General features: G+C 41.1%; 1 protein-coding gene across 1 annotated transcript in view; it reads left to right on the plus strand.

Annotated features, from left to right (window-relative positions):
- Positions 1-16118, plus strand: part of CELF2 (CUGBP Elav-like family member 2) — a 378952-nt gene that overhangs the window by 287713 nt on the left and 75121 nt on the right. Inside the window, exon 5 of the mRNA XM_013128049.3 lies at positions 15253-15301. Within this exon, the coding sequence (XP_012983503.1) occupies positions 15253-15301 (49 nt within the window). The remainder of the gene's footprint in view (positions 1-15252; positions 15302-16118) is intronic.

Below are 16118 nucleotides of genomic sequence, written 5' to 3' on the forward strand. Positions count from 1 at the left end.
GAAAAATTCCCTAGTGTGAAGCCCATCCCCAAAAGGTCAAACTGTTCTGGTGTGTGACTTCTGATTTCCATAACTCCGGACAGTTGAGGTCATCGCTTTGCAAAGTACCTCCAGAATTTAACGTCCAACTTAGAACATCTTACTCAGCGAGGCTGGAGGATCTGTTCACAGGATATCACTTTCAAGCTGGGTACCCAGAAATCACTGACTGGAGAACCATTTGCTGTGTGCTTCAGAATGGAAAATGGAGCACAATTGAGAGGCCATCGCTGGAGTACTCTAGGGTATTGCAAAGCTCACCAAGATTTAGGTGGGATGCTTAGCTAAGGATAATAGCCCAGGCACTCTCTTAAGCAGCTATTTATCCTGCTGCTGGTGTTAGCTGTTTTCTGCTATCTGGAACAGAAAGTACAGGTGCTTCAGTCAGCCTCATTAGCACCATGACACAAGCTATTAAAATTGTCTTTGTAATGAAAAACCAGTTGAGAGAGCCTTCCTTGCTGCCTGACTATTCCTACAATAGTGAAATTAGAAAGGCAAATCATAAACAATGTTGCAGGCATCAGAAAGCAACATCATTAGAGATGCCCTTGGATGCCATTTACCTGTCTCACCAGTGTTGTTTGGAGCCCATGGGTTTGAGTTATGTTATTACTGAAGAAGCTGGGCTTCATGGCATGTTTATAGCAGAGAGATTGTTTGTTCAGCAGTCTTCTAGCATTGTGTCCAGCCCTATGAGCTGTGCTGCTTCTTTCAAAGACTTCTGTTGTGTGGTCTGTGGCTCTGTGCATTGCTATCGAAGGGATGCAGTGATGTCTCATTTAGTGTTTGTACTCCTGTGGTGGTGCAGGAAGCTGAGGAATCCCTAGCTAGCATTCTTCCATCTCAGTCAGGTAATGAACCAAGCTGTTGAGATGCACCATGCTGTTATATGTGACAACATACATGATGAGAGAGAAAACCTAAGTCCTGACTTGTTTGTGGTCATTAGAAACCCCATAATATGTCCTGGAAAACCAGGTGAAACTGGGTGGCTTGACTGAGCCTCCTGCTCTAGTAACACACTTTGACAATTATATTCTGCCTAATTAAAAATACTCTTTGCAGACCCAGAGAGATAATTGATTTTTTGCTCTTTGTCCATAAGAAATTATCATCTTCATCAGCTTATTTGGAGGAGCCACTTTGCTCTTCCCCTGTGGTATGCAGTGCAATCCTTTCTCCTCTTGCCAGTGGGGTAGCTGGGGCTACTAGAAATACTTTGGATTCCTTTGGGTGCAGGTACCTCTCTGGAGTACAAATGTGTTCAACTGATTGTCATGGTAGACATCCAAAACCTGTAGGGACACTAAAACAGGCTCTGAATTCCCAACCTGAAAAGTTAAAGGAGACCCCTAATTGCAGAGCTTGTATTTCATGCTGTTAGTGTATGGAGCAAGCGATCAGCACCCTCTGAAACAGAGAGCAAATATCATTAAAGTGTTATATACCTTTTAATGGGAAAAGCAGTACCAGAATGGGCAAAGCTAATGTTTGCCTTACTTTTGGACTGGCCCATCCTTTCACTTGCAGCTTTGCTGAAATCAGTAATGGCTTTGCTCCCAGAATGTAACCTGAATATCTCCAGGAGCGGAGAGAAGCAGTCACTGAAAAACATGCCACCATAACTCCATTTATTAGCGAAAGCTCATTTCTATTGCCTTGTGCCAGGGAAGCTAAAAAAGCAAGAACTGAGAAAAAAAACCACCATTGAACTAAACAGAGTCTTAAGCAGTGGTAAACAAAATGTAGTTCCTTTGTGGTTGATTTTTATCCAGCTGCAGCCAAATATCAAAGCGATATCAAAGGAAAGCTACCCATTAATTAATTCAGACTGGCTTCACAAAGCAAGCTGGAGCTTTTGCTGATATCTGATTCTGACAACTTCCTAATCTTCACAAGTTGTCATTAAGAGTGGCATTAAAGCAGTCTGCAGTCAATCCCAGCTCTCGCCCATTGTAGCTCGGAGATGGGCTATCTCCCGTCGCAGGAGGAGGGGGGATGCGCAAGCAGGGGTTAGAATAAGCAACTTTGCTTCTTTGCAAATGGAATTTGCAATGTATAAGGGAATCTCATGAATACATTGCCTCTGTCATTCATTCTACGAATGCTCACCCAATCCCACTTGCAACCATTACAAGTTGCAGGGAGTGGAAATTTTCTCTTCTGAAAGAGAAACACAAGGAAAAAACAGGGGAAAATAAAAAGAAAGAAAGAAGCTGATGTCTGAAAGGAATAATTGGAAGTCTGTAATGATCTTTAAGAAAGTATGAATAGAGCCTTATGACTGTTTTCAAGATAGAGAACTTAGGATTCTGGGCTGAATAAGACTGTGGAAAATAAGATGCTAATCAGAGGGTAAGGTTAATTTTAAACTAAGAAGAACTTTAAGCAACCTAGTCTAGTAGAAGGTGTCCCTGCCCATGATAGGGGGTTAGAATTGGGTGAGCTTTAACATCCCTTCCAACCCAAAACATTCCGTGATTGTTATGAACTGAAAGCCAGGCACCTCCATAAGTGAAGCTTGTAATTCCACTGTGAAAACAAACAAAACATTCCCGTGTTCCTTACTGCCTCCAGGATATTTCAATGGGATTACAGCCTCATGCAGAGATGTGAGGTATGTGATACCTTTATATTTCTATTCAACTGTGAATGGCTCAAATGATTGAAGGGAGTCTGTGTTCCAGACCACCACTTGAGCAAGTATCTGCCAGAGAGCAACTAATGCTATTTTGTGGCCAATTCATGAGGATTCCTTAGAGAAAAATATGCTGTGTTATTATACAGTATGTTCATTTCCAATATTGCGAGGACTACAGAGAGGATAAATGCCTTTGTGGGAGTACCTCACCACAGCAGCATGGATGTAGATGGTGCATTTATTTCCTCCAGGGACAAGCACTGCCAAATACTATTGACAAATGGGAATTCTTTCTGATCATGCACAGAGCTGAGGATTTACCATCATAAATAAAACTTAGATCAAGTATCAGGAAAAAAACAGTATCTGCCCAATTAGAATAATCTTCTAAAGGAAACAAAGGTAAATCCCAGTCCTTACAGGCATTTGAGGTAGGAAAGGATTAGAAAATACGTGATAGGCAGTAATCCTGTAGTGGCATTAAGTCACTCAAGATGAACTACTGGAATTTGTCATCTCTCATTTCTGCAGTTGCTAAGAAGTGAAAGAAATTGCTATGCTTGCGTGAATATAGAATCCTTCTATTTGTACAAAAATATATGATTAACCCAAAAATAAAGACATTGGTAAGTAAGGGCTACAGTCAGTTTAAATGCTGTGCTTATACACTTATGTCTGGATGGCTCTAAGGGTTGCTCAGGCAGGCATGTCACTTTCCTCTTGTGACCCTATTCACTTTGCAAAGAACAACAAGGGTTTATCCCAGTTTAGAAGTGTCCTGATAGCTAACAGCTCTCAAGTCTGGCACTTGTCTTCCTCCCCATTGACGTGACAGCCAAAAATAGAGGGTGTGACTTGGTGAAAATGTCTTTTCTGCACCCATGCTGCCTTCCCCTGTGCTTTTGTTGCCTTCTGCTACCTTCACCGAAGCTGCAGCAGCCCTCAGGCTGCATTACCCCTGCTCAGAATAAATAGCATACGCCAAGAAACCAGGAGTTCAAGACTTCCCATAGCTCCAAATGCTGCCTTTGGAGCAGGTAGGACGAATGGTGTAAGAGCTTTTCACTCAGTTGGTTTTATCAGAGGACCTTGCTGATAGCTCTGGGTGGCCTCCAGCTGTTCCACCTGAAGCCATCTCTGCAAAGAGATTTCTTTGACCTTTAGGCAAGTTATGCATAAAGATGTTACTCATGGGGCACAGCGCAGAGAAAACTTCTAAATGAGAGAATAGGAATATAAGGAATAAGAGAAGGCAACTTTCCACATACTGGCATTTACAGTGCCTACATGAACCATGATGGTGCTTGTTCAAGAGAATCAAGGGGCCCAGTCTGTGGAAAAATGCATTAAGGTTCATATTTGGGGTCAGGTGTTAGTTAAGAGCCTTACAGATGGGTGGAGGTAGGTTGATTTTGGCCTTCCTGTTCCTGATACTGTCCCTTTTACTAATGAAAGCTTAATCGCAGCTCAGTCCAGATACCACTGCCAGCTGGAACTGACTCATTCTTCAAAAAATATACGTTTCTGCTAATGTTGTCCATGTTTTTCCTTGTTTGTTTAACTTCCCAACCCATGAATTTAAATACATTAGAATTCCTTCAGATTAGCATCATAAATGTATATTGCATGTTTAGTATGAATAAAAAATACTTCTCTCCTCCCAAAGAAAACACTGGCAAACTACATCAGCTACAGAGATGAAAAAACCTTAAAGAGAATGAGTTCATACAAGGGGTGGTTAAAAATTACATGGTTACTTAATGTGATTGTGGCTGCTCTTTGTAATTGTACGTATACACAACTAGAGGCTCATCTTTTCATGTGGACAGTGCGTGTTCGTGTATGTTTGTGGCTGGAGACTGCAATAACATTCTGTTTTCATAGATGGATCAAATATCAAGCTATCTTTTTTTTTCATTCTCTTTCCACAGCCAGATTATTTCGCCACTGCAGAGTATTGGCATAACACCGGGAGCTTTTATTTGGATGCTGATACTGGATAGTTGTGGAAAATTCCTGTAACTTCAGCTCATGGAGAGCTTAAATAGAATTTATGAGCCATATCCTCATTTGGCGTAACATATTATGGCTCTGCTGGTTAAACAATAAAACTGTACTGCTTACCCAGCTGATCACAGTCAGGCGAGGAGGATTTTTGACATCTTCATTCAAAACCCCTTTTCTACCTGAACGCTTTGGCTATTCCCTGCAATATTTAGAGGGGTATGCTGTTGACAAGTAGCTGGGGATTAGTCTGTGTTTGGTAACGGAGGAATTTGACTGCCTGACTGACTGCTGGAAGGGTGGGAATTGTGGATCGAGACTTGTATTCTGGACTCAGACCTGCTGTACACCTTTGCTAAGTGAAAACAGCAGCAGCCTCACATCATCGGTGCCAACTCTTTGTATAAATTGAACCCTTTGCTCTAATTTAAAAGGTAGAATTTCAATAGAAGTTATAATTTTGATGCTTTGGGGGTTTATTTTAGACTTACCTCAATCACACTTTTTTAGCTAGGTGTTCTTGCTGGTACATTGTAATGCAAATATGAAAGCTTTCCAAAAAGAAGTTTAAAAGCTTTACATTAAAAAAATAAAATAAAATAAAATCCCATAGCCTAGAATTTGAGTTTTGTACCTGATAATAGACTCGACTTTCTCTCGGAAGAGCGGACCAAGTGTGTTGTTGGAACAAGGTGACCTTCCATGCTGCAGAAAGAGTCAGGCAACATTTCAGACAGGCAGGAAAGCATAGTCAGGGGCTAAGATCTACTTAGTAAATGAACAGAAAAATCTGTGATGTGAAACTGAAGGAGTGGTTGAGGCTGTTTTTTCTCTATTGAGTGAAGCCCCAAAATGGAGAAGATAAGTGTAGATGAGATAACATTGTAAAGAAACAAAGGCCAGGTTGGACAGAGCCTTGGGTGACATGGTTTAGTGTGAGGTGTCCCTGTCCATGGCAGGGGGGTTGGAACTGGATGATCTGAAGGTCCTTTCCAACCCTAACTATTCTATGATTCTATGAAATGTTTCTGTCGCTAGTCATTCCATTTAAAGGGTTACTTCCTTAATTTCAGCTTGGCAAAGGTAAAGGATATTGCTGAGCATAATCACACGGTGTTTTCCCAGAGCACAGTTCACAGAGGAGACAGTGCATGCAAGCACAGAACAGCATATATCTTAAAATAAAACTTCTGCAAAACAAGCATTTAATATCCTGGTAGCCATGTCCTCAGTCACAGCAAGACTTTGTGTTTTGCATTACAAAAGCCATTGCATGCTTTTAAAAGCCTTTCATTTAAACCCAGTTTATTCACAGTCATTAGTAGCCTAAAGAGAACTTACTTTATTTTTGTCTAATATTGTGTTTTGAGGAGGAGAAGAAGGGGGGTAGGGGATTGCTTTGTTTTCCTCACAGGTTTCTAAAAGTCATCCTAGATGTTGATGTGTTATCAGAGCGATTTATGTAGAAAGGGAGGGGTTCATGTGGCCCAGGCTTAAACATGAGGACCTGAAAATGGTACCCACAGCCTGAGCTACTTGAAGCTTTCTGTCTGGCAGCAGGAGAGGGCTTTTTAAGATGGGAACATCGTGTTGAGTCTTCACAGATTCTGAAGTCATAAATGAGAAGGGCAAACTCCCCTGAGCATGCCCTCAGGAGTCAGTGGTTCCTAAGCAGGGGCTTTTATTTTTGTTAGAAGAAATGTGAAATATGCCTCTTCAGACCACTAAAGTAAGCACAAGCCTCTGCTTTGCTGCCTCCTCCATCTGGGATAGTTAAGGGACCTCTGTTTCATTCCCATGGTAGGCGGAAAAACCTCATAGAAGATGAGATAATAGGTAGCATGTTTTGGCTTTGCTCTAGCTCTGTTTTCCAACTGTTAGTATGGGCGAAGTGCTCTTAGATTTGAAGGAAAAGTACTCCTTTTTAAGTCTGAACCTCCTGTTGACTTCTGTAAACCAACACCCAACTGGGGAAACGGAAGAAAGTACGGCTTCAGAACACTTGAGTCATGTCCAGTGGGACATTGACTGTAAGGCTTGTGTCATGCTGGGAATTGAGTCTTGGCATCATAGGTCATGCTGGGCAAATCCACCCAAGCACAAGGCTGCATTAATTATTAGCTGAGATCCCCAACCCATGACAGCTTCACTGGCGTTTGGTTCCTCCAGCTATCCTGGATGTCTGCTTTAGGTTCTTATGTTACATCTTGAGTAGGGTACCTAGGGAGTAATGTTGTAAAACAAAACCTGCTTGTGTGGAGTACACCTGCTCACTAATGCCTTACCTACCCCTAGTGATAAAACTACAAGATGCTGGCTTGAGAAACTTGCCTTTGGTTGTGGAATAACCCCAGATAAATCCTGTCTAGCCTCTGTGCCTTTTTTCCCTTCTTGTCTTTCCTTTCTGCTAATAAGAGATAGCAGCATTAAGCACCTCGCAATGGTGTCGGAAGGAGAAATCAATTAGAGCATGAGGAACTCGGGTTTTGCTGTGGTGCAGACAGCTCACCTGCCTCCCGTTGGATAGTCACTGTGGGCCATGCCGTGCCTCCCCACATGAGGCCGGGCAAGCTGACGCTTCAGTGCACTTCATTTTCCACACAGAAACGTGGGCAGTGATTTTTGCTCCTTGCAGTTACCTTGAATGGGTGTTAAAACTCAGGCAATTAATGTCATGGAGAGTTTTGTTGTCTTTCTGCGCCTTATGGGGGGGAAGGGAGAATTGAACACTTTGGCATGCAAACTTCAATTGGCAGAATGTCAACAAAAGTTATTGCTGCTGCAGATGAGATGGATAACTCTTGCTGTTAAAATAATATCTGATGTTTTGCTTGGATGTCTAATGGATTTGCTTTGTAAGAATGGATGATACAAAATCTCCTCAAGGCATTATTCCCAACAAGATATAGAAGCCCACTTAATGTCTATTTTTAAGATTCAATAGGTTCTGTAAAGGCTCATTTGTTTGAAGAGAAGCTAGTTAATCACTTTGGTTTCCGTGTGATTTTGAAGAGAGAAATTTTGGTAGTACCTCTGCTTCCTTATCTCAGCTCCTTTTGGCTCAAGTGTGTCCTGGAGTCGTTGCCATTTGTGTGGGTGGTAAGAAATGAAGGAATTAAATAAATGGAGTAGAACTGCTAACAGAGCAACAGGAGTTATTTGTACATTAGGAAGCGAAGTTGTCACTTCTAAGACCACCAACTTTTTCCTTTCTGTATCAGGGTACCGCTTCTAAAGGAAACGCATGTTATAGCCTAATTAGTAAATGTACAGGAGGAACAGCAGGATGCAGGGCTGCCTGTGGAAGGAGTCACTGGAATATTATTAGTATTATTATTATTTTAAAACGCAGCATTGTTTTTAGTCTCTCAAGCTAATGTTCAATTTAACTTGAATTTAAAACACGGAGTGTAGAGGATTGCAAATGACTGAGCTGGAAAGCTTCCAATAGTCATTGAATTTCAGCAGTTCCTGTGTTACCCGGTAAAAGAAACAACTTGTTTTAAGCAAGCTATATGCTTGTTTCTGTGCTCTAAATAGAAAATAATGATGTTATGCATTACTGCATGAACTATACTTGGCATCCACCAGCAATATTCATTTTCTTCTGCTTTTCTCCCTTCCTTCTTCCCTCTCTCCTTTTCCCTCTCTCTCCAGCATATGCATATATATATGTGTGACGGTAATCTAGGATGCCAGGTAACAGACCACATTCCTCTACTACTCAAATTGTATGAATACCTAACACAGTTTAAATCCCTTAAATTGGGATTTATGAAAGGATGACAGCAAACAATCTTCTGACTATGGCATTGCTCAGGCAGCTACAGCTACTGCTTTGCATTTATTTGTGAGAGTCTATGTGATGGATGGGCATTTGTCCTTTTACCTGTGGATAAACTAAGGTAAATGACTTAAACTGATGATGGGAATCCAAAGCCCTGCCTGCACTGGTAAAGCAAGTAGGACCACAGCAAGTGCCAGTTAACACTTTCCTATCCAGTATCTGGGCATATCTGGGGGAATAAATTGAACTAGATACTGGTCCCACTAAGCAGTATGGACAAGGGCATCCTACTTTAAGAGGAAGGTGAAGTATAGCTGTGAAAATGGAAGCTGTGCCACATCACTTCTCTTAAGTGCCAGAGAGTGGTCCCTTGCCTCTTTTATTCACTAGTATTTATTTGGCCCCAGAAACTGTCCCCAGTTCATGGAGAAGTTCACTGAAGCTATAGTCAGATATTGACTGTGTAATTCAAGTTAGTTTGACCCTAGAGAAGTCATTCTAAACAGTTCTTTTCAATAGGAAAATACACCTCTTTCACTTCTGGGAAACTTGTATTACTCGTGAGTCACAAGGGTTTAAAAAAGCAAAACCAGTTGGCATTAAAGTGATGTGAGAAATAACATTTAAGAGCTCCTCCAAAACGATTCTACTGAGAAACCTGAGAGCTAAGAGCTGAAACAAGGGGCTGGAGGGGTGCGTGTAGAGGTGTCTCATCATTAGATAGTCCAGAAAAACAATGATCTCTGAAGACACTGAAAATCATTTAGTTCTCTGGTGCTTAAGGACCATTCTTTCTTCTTCCCCATTCTTTTGGTAGGTCAGTACATTCCTTCCTGACTTCCAGACTCAGTGAAGGTGTTCAGGGACCTGGCAAGTAGAGATTTGGGTTCTTCTTTTCCTTGGACTACGTGGTCTAATTAAGCTGCATTCACTAATTGGATCAGGAGCTTGGAGAAAACTTTAAATTCATTCCCAGACCAGAGTCAGGCAAAGAAAGTAAATTTTTGCCACTATTTTTCATGCTGATGCCTCCTTAGGGGCTTCTTTTCTTCCTTGCCCTCAGCCTGTCCCTGCTGCTCCTTAATATTTTCTTCCTCTCTTTTTTTTCCCTATATGTCCCAAAAACTCTATGGATTTATAACCCTTCCCCCAAGAAGAATATTAGGATTTTATTAAGGTCTGACATTTCTTCTCTCTCCCACATCCTCTCCTGCCATTTTACAATTCTGAGATGTACAAACTGTGAAAGAAATCCCCTTTGGCTTCAACAATGATTAATGCTAGCAAGAAGCAAGTCCCAGAGTACTATAAATGACAAGATACATGCAAGCTGTCATCATTTAATCCTACTGCAGTTAGTTTGGTTTGGATGTTACCCGAATAACCCAAGTCCTTCAAATTTACCCTTTGCTTGGGGGAAGGTTTAGCTCAATTCTCTGTTGTGTTTCCCTGTGATGCTGTCTGCAAGGGTGACAGGTAAGGGACAAACTGAGCAGGAGCATGGCTAGAAACTTAGAGCTGTGGCAGATGACAGGGAAGAGAGGAAAGGGACAGTTCTGAAGAGGTCTGCAAGCTCTGGAAATCTACTAATGGCTTTAGAGGGTTGCAGCAAGACAATGAGAGGAATGGTAAGGGCTGAGGAGTCACAGACAACATCCTCCACACACATCCCCCAGACTCCCGTGGTGTAAAGTTACACTCTGCTTAACTTCAGAGGACTTTTAGGAGATGGTTTTCAACTGACATACTGAGCTGTGGGAAAGTTTATGTACATTTGGGCTCCTTTGTTGCCAAGTGGTTTTCTTTCTTCAAGGCATGAGGATTGACAGGAACAAGGCACATGCAGTCTGCCACAGCAGGAATGGAGAATAAAAGCTGCTAATGGACATAGTAACAGTGTATGAAGGTGGTTTTGCAATGGGCCATAAAATAATTATTCTTCCCATAGTCTGATTACATGGTCAGAGTTTTGGAGGCACTGAGGGCACCCACATTTCACAGGCTCTGAACAGCTGCAGCAAATTGAGCCCATCAGCTCCTTCATCTTCACTGAAAGGCATTTCCTGCTTTTTAATCACCCAAGTCCTCTGTAAGACAAACATACTCACATATGTAACAAAATACCTCTCACTGAGCCAACTGATATGGATCACTTAGAGTGTTGACTGCCTTGGCCTGCAAACCTTGCTTCACTTGCAGAAATTACTGCTTGCAGGATGTCTTTAGCCTACCTCAATCAGCAGAGTGCCCATTTCTCTTCGGAAAATTAATGGAAAGCAGGTGCCCAAAAGCCTTTCTACCAAATATATATAAATGAGATGTAAGGCAAGGCGGTGGTGATTCAGAGCATGCCGATCCCATGCTCAGCCATGCCTGGAGACATTTCTTCCCCATTCACTCATAGCACTTAAGATTACTTAAGAAGGCTTAAGATTACACCTGATTTGAAGCATCCCCTGACTAAACACAACAAGCCATAAGCTGATCACCTTGTACAATGTGCAAGCACACAATAGTAATCACAGCTAATGACTCTGCTAAATGCTAGGCTGCACACACCTCCTTGTTTGGTGTTTGTTTTGTATACAGAAGGTAACATCGACTGAATAACAAGGATGCCAAGTTACAGATGGGGTTGTGGAATCATATTTGACAGGCGATTCGAGTAATCTGACAGAAATGATGACTTAATCACCACGACAGATTCCAAATTCCCAGATAGAATTCCACCCAGGTTAATCTAATTTCCTTGCAATAGAAATAGACTCTTGGATGGCTTGTTTTCTCTCACGCAGACGTCACATGGCTTTGACAAGAATGTAAATAGGTTATGTTATTATTGTTGAAAAGATGACTTTTGAGGCTCTAAAAGCTGAGGAAGGTGCCTTTGAGAAGGTTTTGGGTTGCTCTGCTGTGTTTTCTCTAATGAAGTTATATTTACATATGATGGGATGTACTCTGGAAAAAAAGGGAGAGGGGAAGATTTAACTAGTTAATTGTAATTCCAGGCCATGGCTGGGTCCTGCTGCTGCCCTCATCGTAGCCAATGGCCAGATTCTCACTGATTTTAGGGGGATTTACAGGATTGCATGGTTCACAACTGTTCTTTTCCCATTTGGTTCCCACCTCAGCACCCCTGCTTGGGATGTGCCCAAGGAGAAGCGGTGCTGTGCTTGGCCTCAGGCTTTCTATGGCTCAATGCAGCTCAGGCCATGGAGCCCCCCCTTTGCTGTCAGCACTGCCGCAAGGCACTGAGCAACCCTGGGCAGTGGGCATTTGCCTGCTCCTGGTTGTAAAACAACGGCATGGTGTGTTTTGAGACCCAGGGATAGAGAGCATGGGTAGGTCATAACATTTCTGGATGCACAACTATGTTCAATAGAGCTCTCTAAAACACTGCTGAGGAGATGCTGTTCCTTACAGCTGGTACTCCAGTCTGGTTTTGATATGCTCATGCCAGAGGAAAGTGACCATGCTCAGAAAGAACTTGCCTGAGAGCTGTGCTGCTCTCCTTAACTATATGGTTTGAACACAGGATGATGTTAATGTCCGTAAGTTACTTACTGCTGTTATTTTTCTTAGTCTTGCCTATCTATTAATTGCAACTGTGCATTCATAAATACCACATTTTCATAAGCAAAGGTATCTTTAAGCACAGAAGAAAATTCTTCCTGTTTTTCTACATGACAACATGATATACTGAGAAATCACTTACCTCGAGACCCATAAGTGTACGGCTTTGTGATGTATAGCTACAATAACAGCTTTCCGATTAAGACATGAAATCCTTCATTTCAGTAGACATGATTCTAGTGAGTGGCATCTAATTTGAAACAGGTTTATATCATCTATAATCTTTTGGAGGGCCTCGGAAAGCACAGCTATTTTATTATTTTATAGCCTGCAGTTATACAAGCAAGATATAAAACACACAGATTTTCTCTTTTGCTCATCGTAGAGTGAAAGGATAGTACCTATTTAGACTTTGTCTCTGCCCCTTTAATTTGCTTATTCACTGCACACTTGAGATTCATTCTTTTTTTCTTTTCTTTCCTTTCCTTTTCTTTCCTGCACCTACTTTTAAATATTTTATGGGTAGAGAGCTTATAATATGTATTGTCACGGCAGTTGTCTCTAGAGGTCAGCAATGAGTTTAATAATGAGATGCGAACCAGTGACTCTGTAAAACCCATTTCAGGTTATAAATGGCATGTTTTATTGAATCTAGTGTTAAAGGTTGTTAACGTATCAATTGGTGATGGTCAGGGTTAAACAAGCTTCAACACGAGCCCTCTTATGTTAGGAAACTGTCAGTAACGTATTTTTCCACCACCTTCTTCATTGAAGCCATGTTTGTGTATCGCATCCATTTTACCATGGGTATTCTGCAGTTTAAACTCTCCAGGCCTGATCTGAATCTTTTATTAGTATTGCACTAATATAATACTGCTCAGCACAAAGGCATCAATCCTGACTTTGGCTTGCTGGTGCAAAGAGAGCATGGACCATGAGGTTTTAGCAGGAACTCCTGAAATAAGTCAAAACCCATATGAAGCTCGCTTCTTGCTTTGTGAACAAGTGACTTTGTGTTTGTTAGGGACACTGGTCTTTATGTTGTTACCTTGGGGCTGCAAAAATAACTTTGTCACATGAATTTGGTCTAAAGTGTTTTTCTCTGGTTCAGGCGGTTTGAAAAAGTGAAAGCTTTTTAACACTGTTAGAGTTGCCTTTATTCAAAATAACTCCACTTAGGGGCATATAAGTGCAGCTACAGAGAGCGCGATAGATTCTCTGCTATGTATGTATGTATGGTATGTATGTAGCAATGGATTTGGGTTGGGTTTTTCTTCTGTAACCTTCATATTCACAAATTTACAACATTCAGTTTTCTTCTATTTTCTCACCACTTGTTGCTCCTCAGAGATGTCAAGATATGCAACAGTCTTGCAGAGCACATGACATCTTTTTCCTTCTTTCACTTTTTTTGCTTGCCAAGTGGACATGCTGCATCACATTCCCATGAATTTGAAGTCTCCTGCAGTGCCCAGTGTATTGTTGATGCCAGGATAAATGTTAAGCACTAGTAAAAGCAAAGTAAAATAAAAGTTCCCTTTTTTCTATAAATTAGATCGAGTAAGAGTGGTGGCAGACAAGTGCTGGGCTATTAAAGTCCATTTGGGAAACAAATGATTCAAGGAGAACAGAATTGTTAAAATTGAAGCAAATTTGTGCATCCTGGTGACTACATCCACCTTGTGGCTTTGCCTTTTCCTTAGGGCACAGTGGGGAGCTTTGCAAGCAGTACAAGGAATACATCGATTCACAGGGCTGGGGAGCATGCTGAACTTTGAGTAAATCTTACAGGAACATTCACAGCAATACTTGATGTTTTCTAAAGAATCTAGCAACTGCATCCCTGGAGGTTAAGTGGCTCCACCAAAAGCAATGCAGATGTCTTCTGAGCGGCTTTGAAAGCACATTTGAAATGAGTGCATGGATGTTCTATCCTGCTCAGCTGTTTTTGTTTCCCAAAGTTTGCCATAATAGTCTTTTAAAGCAGAATTGGCTCTGACATTTTCAGGCAATACTCTGTTCTGCTGCACTGAGAAATGATAGAAAAGCAGAAAGAGCATATACGTTTTTACTTGCTCACATGAAATGGTGAGGAATTGCTGAGGAGAGAAAAGGCAGCCTGTCCCTGCTGCTGCTGGAAGGTTTGTGCAGTCAAATCCCTGCAATTCTGCAGGCCCCTGTGAAAGAAAATGAAATAAGGTGTTTTTCTGCAAGCTTAAACATCTCCCACACTGAAACTCAATGTGAAGTCAGTTCTGAAGGCATTTGTGAAACTGCCACAGAATATCCCTGAATCCATCAGAATGGACATGCAGCTGGCTCTAACCAGTGTCCAGTTGAAAAGCCACACACTGATTAGAGGGAGCTCATCTGTTGTGTTGCTACTCTTGAAACAAAAGAAAACACCATTCATAAAATATCTGTTGGAGTTACCAACAATTCAGTGGCGGGGGGAGCATCATTGTAATGGAAGCTGAGGACACACTGTACCGTGTGTGCCAAGGTAGGATGATGCTGCGTGATGCTCAGCACAGCATGAAGTCGGGGACAGGTTTCTTTTGCAGTAAGAGTTACATGAATGGAGGAAGAGGCTGGGAGTTTTTATGGAAACCAGAATTATGCCATGTTGTGAAGGAAGCTTTATGAATGAATGTATAATGCATTCTAGAAACAAAGTATAATAAAGAGTTATAGGAAGTTATTATAGGAAGCGCGAGTCTGTTCCTCTTCAGTCCTGAAAGAACCAGCACGTTTTTTTAATTACAAGCAAAGTTCATTTGTGAAACCCGACTCCTCTGAGTATGTTTGAAATGCTTGCTAGCTCTTAAATGACTTGAAAATTCCATCTTGGGTTTGGCAGTAGTTGAGCTCAAGGAAAAAAAGTTGGTAAAACAGAAACCAAGCATGCCATAAACTAATGAGGGCTGTAACTTTAGAGGTCTTCTGGAACTAGATACAGCAAATTAAAGTTTTATATGAGTCCTGTGGGCCCAATAATCTATTTTTTTAATCTTCCTGCTTATAAAATGTTTCTTTACCATTTTATTTTTTTCTTAAAAGCTTACAATATGGTGTTAGTTTGAATTTATATTGTTTCAATATGTTTAATATTAATCATGTATCCTTTTAGCCCTTCATTAGAAACATGATTCTTGATTCTTTTATGACTATCCAACCTGCCTTACTCTTTTTCTTTCTTTTTTAGATGCATCATCCTATTCAGATGAAACCTGCAGACAGTGAAAAGTCAAATGGTATGTGTTTATTTCTGCTTAATTGTGACTCTTTCTAAACTAAAGCGAACACAACAATGTGAGAGTTTTTCTTTACTTCTTGTGTGAGAAAAATGGTATCAGGTAGTTCCCCTACCCCTGACATGTTGGGGAAGATGCTGACTTGCTCTCAACACCCATTTATCCTCTGCTTTAAAGAAGGAAGTGTTCTAGAAACCAGTTTTCCTTGTACCTGCTGTATGTCACAGCCTACCTCGCTACATACATCTTTCCCCTTGTGTTCGCTTAGCAGTGAGGTGACGTGGGAGCACCTGGTACTGATAAGATGGAGATGAAATTTTAATGGTGAAAATAAAAAAGAAACTAAACCCATTTGTGTGTTAACGAACCATGTAAGCAGCTTATGGGCCTCAAACATTTGTCTAAAGTTAACTTTTAGAGAATGACGCTGTTCTGAATCTGAGCCAAATTTAGCTTTTAATTATATGCTTGGCGCTGAATTGGGAAACCCACCTTGCAACTCTCTGTATACTTATTCCTCTCAGCACTTGTAAAATGAATGCTATAAAGACAGTAATATTCATTCAGAATACCAGTGTACTGCCTAAGTGGATGTATATGACATGCAAAATAGATGGCATGCTAAACCTATTAAACATGCCAGGTTTGTATATTCAAGGAAATAAGATAATCGAATGGTAGCTCAACCTGGCTGTGACTCTTTAAAAATATATACATGTGTATATTTTGCCCCTTGATTTGTTCCTGTAATTTTCTAAAATGTATGTTAAAGATATCATCTGCCTTCTTAGATTGCAAGAGCTTCATTTTCCCACAA

This window comes from Melopsittacus undulatus, chromosome 5 (assembly GCF_012275295.1).
Source record: "Melopsittacus undulatus isolate bMelUnd1 chromosome 5, bMelUnd1.mat.Z, whole genome shotgun sequence".
Classification (NCBI taxonomy): domain Eukaryota; kingdom Metazoa; phylum Chordata; class Aves; order Psittaciformes; family Psittaculidae; genus Melopsittacus; species Melopsittacus undulatus.